Raw genomic sequence first — 12,424 nt, forward strand, 5'->3', positions numbered from 1 at the left:
CCCTCTGTCTCTGACACTGAGAGGTTGTCTCCTGACTTGTGGATGTGAGGCGAAAGGGCAGCTGGAGTTTCTTACTGCAGCTTTGGGCCTCCGGTCCAGGGCAGACACAAACCATGCAGATGGAGTAAGTGGCCCAGTGCCTCTGGCTTGAAGCGGCTTTGGAGATGTCTGTTTTGTGCACGGCTAGTCCTTTGTACCCAGAGTGGTGCGTGCACCAAGCCTGTGCTCAGCGAGTCCTGGTGTGCGCCTGGAGAGATCTCTGTCTGGCCCGGCAGTCATTAGACCTGAGTTGGAGCACTACCTATAGTTGCTTGAAGAAAATCCACGACCTTTCCCAAGACCCGATTTTCTCCTCTTCAAAGGGATCAGAGGGTTAGTGCCTGCAGGATGGCCACCTCAGGAAGACCAGCAGAGTCTGGTCAGTAAGGCGTGGAGGTGCCCCGCAGCCAACAGCTTGGCCAGGTTGGTGGCTGGGGATAATTTCATGAGCATCTCACAAAGACATTTGTCTCCTTTCTCCCTGGAGAGTCCCACATGGATACTTGCGGTGCTGGGCACCTGCCCTCTTGGAAGGTTCTGTGAGAAGGAGGGGCCGGAGCGGAAGATTCAGTGCTTTGCTGTCAGCTTCCCAGTGTGCAGCCCTCCTCCCCAGCTGCCGGCGAGACACGTCTGCCGACTATGTGGATGCAGGAGGGGTGGGGTGTTCCGGACTGCTACCTGGGAGGGCAGGACAGGGAGAGCAGGCAGAGGACGCTTTGGAGTCCCATGGGCCTGGGATCCCTTGCTGACAGTGGTGGCACTTAAGCAAGGTATTAAACTGCTCTAAGCCTTGGTGTCCTCATTTGTAAGTGCTGATAAACATATCTTCCCTACAGGGTGTTGAGAGAACTGAAAGTAGTGGGTACAAAGCCCCTGGCCTCCCACCCGGCACATAGTAAATGCTTAATAAAAAAAGCAACTGCTCCAGGGCTGGACTGTCACCGGGGCAGAGGGCTGGACTGGAAAGGAGAGTCTTAGACCAGGTGGTGAGGGGGTAGCTGAGCACCTGACCACCCTTACGGGTCCCAGACTCTCTCCTTCTCCCTTCCTCCCTCGGAAAGCGGCTGCCAGGGAGTCACACCCTAGAATGTAAACCCTGTGTTGTAAGGCATGGAAGCCAGAGGTCTGTGCATTCCACTCTAATGTTAAGGGAGAAAACATTTCCCCTCAAATCCTTCCAACTGCCCTCCAGGACTGCCGGCATAAGTTGGGTTTTGGAGAGGTGGGCTCCGAAGCTCAGACAGGTTATTTGACTGAGGGTGCACAGTCGGTCCCGGAAGACCTGGGACTGCAGAGTGTCTGCCCAGCTACACTCTGGGCTCCTGGTCCAAACCAGAGATGTGTGGTCCCAGGTCCTTCACCTAGTCTGCTGGGGCGATGCAAGTGCCCCCAGGAGCTAAAGCTGGTTCAGAAAACCCAGAGAGCAGCCATGCACAGGGGAAAAACTCAACAAAGAACAACTAAGCACTTTCTATGTGCTGGAGACTGGGGATTTCATTGAGAGTTGATATGCTTAATCCTCACAATTCTCTTAGGAAATAGGTTCTATTATCATTTCCACTTTACAGATGAGGAAATCAAGAGGTGAAGTAACTTGCCCAAGATAACACAGCTAGTGAGCAGCTAAGCCATGATTCTAAATGCAGGCTGTCTGGTCCCAGAGGCCACACATTTAACTGCCTCAGCTGACTGGCTCTTGCAAGTTTAGCCCAAAGAAAGACGTGAAGAAGATTCTTACTGGGGACTCTGAAATGGCACCTCACCTGGAGCCAGGCCTGTCTAGGGGTGGAGCTTAAGAATGAGGGAAGTCCGGCTGGGACTTAGGGGCAGCGTAGAGCTCCTTGATTTCCACTCCCAGCATCTTTGGGTGTAGAGCTGCCTCTGTTTGTATCAGGAGTACAAGCGGTTGCCTGGGGGGCTGGGAGGAAGATTCACTCCCGGAGGAGTGGCATGCCCATGGCTTATTCCTTGATCAGATATTTCTGGTGCCTCTCCATCTGTCCTAGTGCACTAAGCGCTGGGAACTTTACCCATAAAACAAAACTCTAGCCCTGTCCCTGAGATGCTCGTGGTCTGATGAAAACAGAGTTACAGCTCTCTGTGAGCGAGGCTTGCTCAGCGCTGGTGGGACACAGAACAGTAACCAGCTTTGCTGGGGAAGTCCGGGAAGGCTGCCCAGGGACAGTTACATTGAGGTCAGGACTTGAAGTGGGGATTTGGGGGGGCAAAGGCAGCACAGATGCGGAGTCTTTGGCCTGCTGGGGGACACTGACTCTACACGGGAAATCTGAAAACGGCCTGATGGAGGATTTATCGGGGATGGGGGTCAGGGCGTGTATGGTCGGAGGACATCAGCACCCACGTGTGTCCAGGGGACGGGCCTGGGGCGCAGCTCCCTCCTCTGCATCCGGGCACAGCAGGCTTTCTGCGCGAAGAGAATGACTACCCGGCGGCAAGTCGGGATGACAAGGCCGACCTGAAGGGCACGCGCTTTTATGTAATCGATCTCGGTACCGAGGGTCTCGGGGGTCGGCGCTGAGCGCGGGAGGCGCCGAGGGAGGACGGCGTGCCCACGTTATTTCCTAGCACATAGGAGGGGACAGCAACGCGAGATAAGTTAGGAAAGTCCAGGGAGCTTAAAGAGGAGGGCGGCTCGCCCCTCTGCCTTTCCCCAGAGCCCGCTGCGCCGAGCGCGGGCGCTGCTCGGCGTCCTCTCTCCCCGCCCGGCCCCTGACCCGACCAGGGGGCCGAGCGCGCAGCCCTCCTCCCGTAAAAGCTCGCTGGGTGACCTTGGGCGAGCCGCTTCACCTCTCGGGGCCTCAGTTTCTCGGTCTCTGCGTCTGGCCATGCGGTAACCGACCCGTGGGGCTCCCCGCGCGCCGTGGGCGAGCGCGGGGCGAGCGGGAGGCGCCGGGAGACCCCTCCCCGGCCCGTCCGCGCAGCCGGTAGCGGCCCCCCCTGGCGGCGCGCCGCGGCGGGCGGCGGGCGGCGGGGCGCGGGCGCAGCGCGCAGGCGCGGCGGGCGGGGCGCGGAGGGCGGGGCCGGGCGCTCGGCGGGGCCGCTCGGAGAACGCGGGGCGGCGTGCGGCGTGCGGGTGGTGGCTGAGCTCGGCGCTGGCGCCAGCTGGCTGGGTTCGCCTGGGACTGCCTCAGGCTCGCAGAGTGTGCCGCCGGCCGGGCAGGAGGGCCCGCCTGACCACGCCGTCCCGTGGCGGGAGCGCGGGGGCCGCGTCCGGGAGGCAGTGGCCGCCAGCGCGGGGCAGTCGGCGGCCACCCCCTGGGGACCGGGGCTGCGCGGCCGCTTCCCGCCTCGCGGCGCCGCCGTCGCCGCCGCCGCCGCCGCCGCCGCCAGGCCGACCGCCCGGCTTGGCTCCGCCGCGCCTCGGCCGCGGCGTCCGGCCCGGGTTCCGCGCCGCTAGGGCGCGGGCGGGTTCGGGGGTTGCGTGGCCGGCGCTGCCCGCCCGCCTCGAGTCCGCGTCCCGGGCCCGGGCGGCCGGCGAGCATGGAGGAGAAGTACCTGCCGGAGCTGATGGCGGAGAAGGACTCCCTGGACCCCTCCTTCACGCACGCCCTGCGGCTGGTGAACCAAGGTAGGGGCGTTACTGGCGCCCGCGGCCGTTGGAGACCCGGGAGCGGTGGGCCAGGGGGCCAGGGACCGGAGGGTCGGGACCGGGGGGCAAGGCGGGAGCGTGGGGCTGGCTGGCCGTCACCCTCGGGGCGACTGGAGGGGACCCAGGTCGCAACCTGGGGGCGTTCGGGTAGGGACCTGGGAGCGTACCGGACACCTAGGGAGCGCCGAGGTGTGTGTGCGCGTTGGGGAGACTCGGGAAGGAAGGAGGCTGAGGCGTTTGGCTGAGACTTGAAGGAAACCTTTGGGGCCTCGAGGGTACCCAAGGGAAACTTCTGGGTGGGGGACGGCGAACATCTGGGGGCTTCGTCGGGGCGGGGTTGAATGATCTCATTGGAGGGGGAGAGTGGGGCGGAGGACTCGGGGAACTAGTGCGTCTGGCTTGTCTGGAGGGAAGGAACTGGAGCAAGCTGGAGGGAAATGGAAGGATTTGAGGGGATCGAATGCAGAAGAGGTGAAGGGAGCAGGTGCTTGGATTGTTGGTGAAGTTGGAGGACCTTTGGAGGAGGTTTGGGGTCAGACCCCAAGCACTCTGGAGGAGCAGGGTCAGCGGTCCCAGTGGCAGAGACCCGTCTCCTGTCGCATCCCCTCTTTGTCCCGGGTCCAGGCTCTAGCCGCCCTCCCTGGGGGTGGGCAGCTCATGCCAAGCCTTGCAGGCTGGCCCTCGAGGGCCATTAGGGGAGAAGAGGCCCACACGGGAGCCCGCTTCTTGGCTTGCCTGTCCTCTCTTTGGGAGCCTCTGGCTGGGCCGCCCTCCTTGGGGGCTGGCTGGGGATTCGGAACGCCAGCCGCGGAGTCTCTGCTGCCTGTGCCATCTTAGCACTACTCCGGCCAGCTCAGGGTGTGAGCAGCCCTGGGGAATGCAGGCCACAGGGTTCAGGAGGTACAGGGGCGTCTGGAGGCGTGCGGGCCCAGGACAGTGTTCCCAGGCTTGTTCCTCATCAGGCTTCCTGAGTAATCTTCTGGGATGGATGGTAAATTAAGCCTGCCTTCCCGGGAGCAGCCCTTTATTCCTCCTGGATGTGGAATACGTGTCTCAGAGAAAGCTGGGTTTGGGAGCCGCTGGTCTGCTGTTTCTCTGGGTGATGGCAGAAACATTATCTGGTCGGATCTGTTACCTTTCGCCTGAATCACTCACTGTGCCTTGATAGTCTGTGCTTCCTGCCTCAGGCGGGTCTGCTGGTCTTAATGCTGGCCCTGGCTCTTTTATTGTTGGAAGTGAAAGATGAGGCAGACATATTCTGCTTGTGTATAGATATCTATATTTTAAAACAGCGACCTCCGGTATTTGCGCGTTGCACCCAGTTCTTCCGAGTAGGGTGTGCGTGTTGTTGACTCAGGGTGGTGGTGGGGAGACTCACTGTCTCCAAGAATTTCAGCTTGATATTTAATTTGTTGAACGGAGATTGGTTCACAGAGCTTCCCCATTTTATTTTAATTGTAGGCTTACTTTTATTTCTTAACTAACGTGGGCTTGTGAAGAAGTAATGGGCATGCATTAAAGTAAGAGAATTTTAAGTTTTATGGCCATGCTCTTCCGAACAGCCCTACAGTTAGATTTGTACTCCTCGCTCTTTGTGATTTACATATATCTTTTGTTGCCTGCTGGGCTGTCATCTCTTTGAAAGATATTTCTTTGTACATTGTGTGAGATCACTGGCGTTAGAAATATTCTGGATTGTAGAATGAGTGCACTTTTCTTAATAAAGAAGCTGAATCAAAGTTACGTTGTACTCAATTAAGGAAGCAGTTCAACAAAAGTGTAGTAAGTTATTTTATTTTAAAAGTCAGAATTATTTTTCTGTGCCAGGTTGCTGCAGTACATCCATTCTAATACATTCAGAATTCTTTTGGTTTCTGTGTTTTTACATGTGGTAATTGCCTCCAGTTATTTGAAATAGATCTTGGACAGTGTTGCCATTAGTGTTTTTTTTTAAGATCTTAAACCGGATTACCTTACTTTTCCATCAAAAACGTAGTTCTTGTTGAGAAGTACGCTTCTCACATCGAACAGATATGTGGAGGAAGAAAGATACTGCTCAGGTGCTCTTACTACTGTTAATTTAGATTATTTCAGACTAAAATGTTTTCCCCTTAAATCACAGGCTGGTATCTGGAATGCAGAACCCTGTCATTTAAAATATTAATTACGCTCTGTTACGTAACTTCAGAACTACAAGTGCATTTCTAAAACATAGTGTCTTAAATCTGAATTGGCTATTAGGAAACTGATTTTAAATCTGATAATCATCTTGTGAGTGGCTATTGAGAGCATTTTTATTCTTTTTTACTTGTATTTTTGACTGTTTGCATCTAAAGGAGGCACCTGGTTTTTCAGATGTTATTCTGAATCTCGATACTGGATTCCAAATTCGGGCACTAACTTGTACAGTGCTGATGAGTCAGCAGTGCACACCTCTGTTTTATTATGGAGTGACATGTAATAGATAGACATGATGGTTAACATCTCCAGATGCTAACAGTAGCTTTGTTTGCATAGTGTTCTAAAGTTTCTGAGGCTCTTTCAGGCACATGCTGTCTACTTGTGTTCTCACACTTGCACGCTGGTGAGGCAGCCTTTGATGTCTCCATTTTTCAGGGGAGGGAGCTGAGGACCTCAGCTGTGGGAGCTCGTAGGTAACTGAGATAGGTTCATCTGAACTCAGGTGTTTGGTCTCATAAGGCCCTTGTTCTCCCTACTTATGCCTTCCCCAAAAGATAGCTCTGAAACACTTCACACATGTTAATTTACCTGCAGAAATCGATATAACTAATATGCTTGTTTCCTGCCGACTCCTGTCGACTTCCTGTTGATTTTGTTAAAAAGCTTTTGTCGGTGCTTGTCTAGTGGTCTTCTTTGAAGAAACAAACATTCACGGTAGATTTATCCAACAGGATATTAGTGCTCAGGTCAAGGGGCATTTTTAAATTAAAGCTCTCTGGAGACCAATATATGACTTCAGTAATCAACACACTATGATAATGAAACAGTTGATAAATGAGGTGTGGTCATTTTTTAAAAATTCAGCATTTGTAACCATGTTCAACTTCCTAGCTGAATTACTTTTTTTCCCTAATAATCCGTAAGTAAGAACTTGAGCTGGGATCACATCAAGATGTATGCTTCTCTGCTAACGTAGGTCGGCTTTTACACTTTCCAGGCTTGTGTTTCGTAGTGGACGTTAGATCCTGACTTTTATTTCTGTTTTCTCAGGATAACTGATTTTCCTTCCCCCAACCCCTCAAATATCGAATGCTTTTGTTTCTTTGCCAATAGTAACGGGTAATGTTTACTTGATGTTAAACCGAATCAAATAAAATAGACTTTTTTAAATCGCCCCTCCGCCTCCCCCCAAACTGGACCACTGCCTATAGAGTGAGTTGACATTGCAGTTTCTTGCCAAGGAGGTTAATTGGAGAGGAAAGTAGCATTGCATGTTTTATATTATATTTGCTAGTAGGGGATGTGCTGACTCTTACTAAAAAACATCTTCAGAAATGTCTTACGCTTATAATTTAATCCAGTTCTCTGGTATTGCTTTGGATGTTTTTCAATCCAAGCCAAGTAACCATTAAATAAGATTACATAACCCTGTATTGTTAATTATTTGATGTAATATATGGATTGGTGGCTGGTTCACTGCCAAGTTATATTTAGTGGTTGGTTACAAGAGGAAGTGGAGCAAAGGATTCCAGATTATGGTGGTCTATTCATGTCGAGATAAATGTTTTTCATATTACACAAATTTCTCTAATAATAGGACTCTTAGCATTACTCAGGATATGTGTGAGGGGTCAACATGTATAAAGGAAGGATCATTATTTTGCCTTAAGTGCATCTCTTTGTTCAACAAAACTCAGTGGCTTAAGAGTGTCATTTGGGGGGATCCTTTTTGTAAATTTTTTTGATCGCTGGCGTGTTGTCAGGCATTTAAAATAAGAGAGAAGAATGAGAATGAAAATTACAGAGTTATATTTAGCTGTGGTTCCTTCATGCCATAGTGTGTGATTCTCTGCTTTATCCAGAGAAGGATGTGGTTATTTAAGTTTTTAATAGTTTTCCTTAGGGTTATCAGGTTTTGTTTTTTGTAAGAAAATGGATGCATGACTCACTTTTAGATAAGCCATTTCTGAATTTTTTATAGTGTGTTATGATTCAAAGGGATCCAGTGATTGTCAGTTACCGTGTTTTGGTGTCTGGACGTTAGTAGCGGGTTTGTTGAGAACCTGCCTGGCGGGGCATTTGTGCTGGTCCTGAAGGTGGAGAGGGGACAGCAGTCTCTGCTCTTGAGGAGCGTCTGCCCTCCCTGCATTAGACGGAGAGTGAGTTTTAAGTTTATAGATGCCCTCTCCTTTCCTAAGGAAGGTCTTATTAGCCTTCAGCTCTTCTTTTGAAATATTTAGTGACAGGCAGTTTAGATTTAACTCTCAGTCTAGGAACATTTTCGAGGTGCTTCTCTGTGCCCGGTTAGGTCTATAATCTCAATACTGGGAACAGCCCAGAAATGTAGAGGCTATTAGCCTAATATTTCACTTGTAGAAACCAAGACTCCAACAATAAAGTTGAGTCACCCCGAGTGACACACTTATAAAATGTCCAGGTGGAGGTTCAGGCTTTGTCCTTCTCCAAGCCCATTGTCTTTACACTGTTCTTCACACTGAGCCTTGGATGTATAAAGCGTCAAGCTCTGATGGTATCGTTAGTAATGACAGAAGGGGGATTCAGACTCTGGCCTCTTAGGCGCAGTTTGTTCTTTTCTCCCTAGCCTGTGCCAGAATTGAAAGATGGGTTATGTAGCATCCGTTGTTATACTTTATCCTTCCAATTTCTGCTGTAGGTATCTCCTCCCCCCCAAATGGGTCAGAGCGCCTATTTTCTGGTCCCGAAGCAGCCACTGCCTAAGTCTCTGATGAGGTGATAGTCATCACACTGTATTGATTGGGTCTCTTTGTCTTCCCTGGGAGAGTGTGGGGTGCTTGGGAGGCAGGGCTTGGTCTTAACATGTCTTCGCGTCTTCAGCACCTCATATAATTCTTGGTACGTATCCCTGGCAAACTCCAGTCTTCGATTCAGTGTTTTAATTCTCATAACGGTAGAAGACTTAGAAAGTATATTTGGAGTTTGGCAGTCATTAAAGGCTTGGCTCTTTATCACTTTAGAGCCCCTGAGTTGGGGGTAGGAGGAAGTCACCAACAGCTCTGCAGACAGAAATGAAAGGAAGTTCTAAGTGAAATGCAGTGTTAAACAAGCAGAACATCCCAGGGCTCTGTACTCGTGGTGGAACAGTAGGGGTCCTTCTCAGGAGGTAATGAGAAGATGTTATCAGATCTGCTTTGAATCAGATGCTTATTTACTTTTATTCTTCCTTGAGGAACTTGTTAGCCAGTGCACTGTAATACAATTAGCTCTCCTTCCCTAAACTCCTAATGAGGTTTCTTATGACAGGATTAAACCAGAAATTTGGAGGCCCTCATCACTTGCCGAAGAAGCCTTCTTACCTGAAGGAGTTAATCTTCAATCTCAGATGCCAGATAGACACCCAAAGCCCAAGGAGCAATTGGGGTCACAGATGGAATGCCAGCAGCAACTTGGATCTCACAAGACCCTTTGCTTGCTGTCATCCTTACCCCTGAGTGGAGATGGAATGGTTTTTATGTTTCATCAAAAAATAGAAGTAGAGTGTTCCTTAGCATTGGAATAATGATTCTAATAAAAGCTGCCAAATTGAGGGCCTCTGTGCCAGGTGCTTCCTATGCAGTGTCTCTCATCCCCACAAGATCTTGCAAGGTAGGTGGTTTTATCCCCTGCCCGCCTCCTTTATTTTTTCCAGTGAGGCATCTGAGGCTCAAAAGGGTAAAGTAACTTGCCCAGTCTAGGTATGCAGCTTTAAATAGTCAGGCTGAACTTTTAAATCAAGTCTGCAGTGTTTTGATAGGATACTTTAAGAGGCAAAGGGGTGGAACCCAACATTGTTGTTTGTTTTTAAGTAAGAGTTTCATTGTAGTAGAAGCCAGTTAGGAATTTCCATTTGTGATGATGAATTTTTAAAAGAGGTTCCTGAAAATGTGTTTTACCAAAAAAGGCAAGCTCCTTTTTTTCCTGTGTTCTCCGGCAGTACTTTTCAGTGTTCAGTAAGCATTCAAGGTAAGGGTTTTTAATTATGTATATTTCAGTAGTCAAGGAGAAAATAGAAAACTTTCTGAATTGAAAATTAATCAGTCGTCTCCTGATAAAGCTCTGTCTCTTGAAGGAATCGCTCAGAGACACAGGGCTCGTTGTACTGGTATTTTAATCCTCTATCACAGACACAACTGGTATGACATCAGGGATTTATAGTCAGTTTATGGTATGTTTAAAAATTCTCCATCTTCTAAAAATAGGCTCATAAAAGGAAAAAAAAGTGCTAGAACATACAAGAACATATTCCCGCAGATAATGGTTTTGGCCTTCTGAAGGAGGGTGGTGTTTGAATATACTTGATTGCAATTGTTAATAATCATAGTTACTGTTAATCAAGAACCTTTTCTGGGTTAGATGCTTTATGTACATTATTTCATTTAATTCTTCTAACAGCTGTCTTAAAAGAGTAAATCATTTTACCTTATTTTATAGGTAAGAAAACTGAGGGCAGGAAGGTTAAATAATTTGCCTAAGGTCACACAGCTAACAAGTGGTAAGCCAGGGTTCAGATCTGTATTTGCCCACCTCCAGGGCGCTGAACTGCATAGCTTACCTGCAAGCTCCAGGCAGAGGGGGGAGCTTTCGTCGTGGCTGGGTTTTCATGTTGACTCCCCTGGGAAGATCTCTGTCATGCAGCTCTTAAAATGCACTGTCCGGCATCGGACTGGTCATCCGTGAGCACAGCCGACTGCACAGAGGGGCAGACAGTGGTGTGACCACGTGGGGTACGAGCTGTGTGACCATGGGCAGCGTGGAAAGTCTGGCGGATGCGTTTCCATGGGGAGCGGCGTTACTTCACAGGGAAGAGCTTCTAAAAGGGCCTCGGGATTATGGGAGGCGACAGCTTTCTAGTCTGTAACCCTGTGCCAGTTACTTAACTTCTCGGAGCCTCAGCTTCTCATTTGTAAAGTTGGAGACCTTATACCTGCTTTGTGGGGTGATTGTGTTAGGCGTGAGGTAAGTACAGTGTCTGACATGCAATGAGTGCTAGGCAGACATTACCTGCTCATTTCACAGAATTGCCTGAGACAGGTGTGTGCGTGCTGGTGGCACTTTGCAGAGTAAAGTGTATAATAAGAACTTAATACATAAATCACCCAATTTCATTCCTCAGGTTAATTTTATGTCTTAGAATGATTTTAGTTTTCCAATCCTGGAGATACTGAAGGGGAAACTCATTCTTTAGGAAGCCTCTTTCATTAATATCATGTACAAAATTAGCAGCAGTTCTGACTGGTTTTATTATGCTATTCAAGACGCAGCACCTGAAGCTTCCATTAACAAGTGAGGCTTCCATAAACAGATTTATGACTGCACATCTTAAAACATGTCTGGGCACTCAGCAGCCTCTCTCCACAAGCACAAGGTATCTTACTCTGAATTGGTGAGCTTTAAATTTCCATAATGTTTTACATTTCCATAATTTTTCACCAATCAGCCCCTGCTGCTATTTTAAGGACTTTAAAAGGTGTTCCTGGCATATTATTGATGTTCTTCCTTGGTATGATAAAGAGCGTGAGTGTGTGAGAGCACCCTTTCTGATCTCTGTGTTTGATATGAATCTTACACTTGGGGTCACTGTTGGTTCAAGCTCCCATGGAGAAATTGTAACGGAGAGGAGGAGGGAGAAGGGACGGTTTTCATCCTCACCATTTTCCCTTATTCTCCCCCGCTCTACTTCAGCTACTCATGCCACTTGTGCTCTATCCTTCTTCCACTAGATGGCGCTCCACATAGCCAGGTCACCCTCTTCCTCCACACAGGTAGCTTCTCCCAAATCAGTGTTAGTCTCGCTTTGCATTGCTTTTGAAATTCACGTACTGATACTAACCTTTCATATTTCTGACATTTTAAGAGGCATACTCTGTAGCCAGCGCTTGCAAACCATTATGGCCTGTTTCTGTTTTGTGCCTAAGTTGTGCCTGGCACTGCTGCAGGTTCTTTTCCACACGATACCTCCTTTAATCCTGGGGCCTTGGGAAGTCGTTCGGTGGTTCTCATTCTACAGGTAAAGAAATGGAGGTGAGGGAGATGCATAGCTTGTTCAAGGTCATGCAGCTAACTTACGTTATAGGGTTTACTTACATTATAAGGTTTACTGTGCCCTAAAGAAAAAATATTTCAGAAGCTTTGAATTGAAATTTTTTTTAAGGAAAGTATTAGGGTAGTCTGACTTATGGCTACCAGCCATTGTAATCTGTTTATTTTGTTGGGGAAAATTATAGTCCTGACAGTTATTTGCATTGGAATATAAAAGTCAAATTCTTTGATTTGTGTAAAGAAACAAGCAACAGTAACAAAAGCTTTGTCAGCTGGTGTGGAAATTGCTGCTTCCTCTTGCCTTCCCTCGTCTACTGACTTGAGTGGGCCAAGGGACTTGATCAGTACCAGGTACAAAACCATGGGGAACTTTGGACAAAGCCATGATTCTACTTTTAGTAATTTTAGCAGAGCTGAATACTGGATTGAGTCCATAGGAATTCAGAAATTTATACTGAGGTTTCTTTCACTCCATTCATTTATTTAATATTGAGTATCTGCACTGCTATATTGAACTGTTTGTTCTGGGCCAGTTAC

At 49.0% G+C, this 12,424-nt stretch overlaps 1 protein-coding gene across 1 annotated transcript in view; it reads left to right on the top strand.

The window, feature by feature from the left end:
* Positions 1–3,540: 3,540 nt before the first annotated feature.
* Positions 3,541–12,424, top strand: part of KHDRBS3 (KH RNA binding domain containing, signal transduction associated 3) — a gene marked incomplete at its 5' end in the record, with an annotated part of 153,046 nt that continues 144,162 nt past the window's right edge. The window contains 1 exon segment of the mRNA XM_079722495.1: positions 3,541–3,628. Coding sequence (XP_079578621.1) covers positions 3,541–3,628 — 88 coding nt within the window.

Source organism: Hyperoodon ampullatus (genome assembly GCF_949752795.1).
Source record: "Hyperoodon ampullatus genome assembly, chromosome: 17".
NCBI lineage: Eukaryota > Metazoa > Chordata > Mammalia > Artiodactyla > Ziphiidae > Hyperoodon > Hyperoodon ampullatus.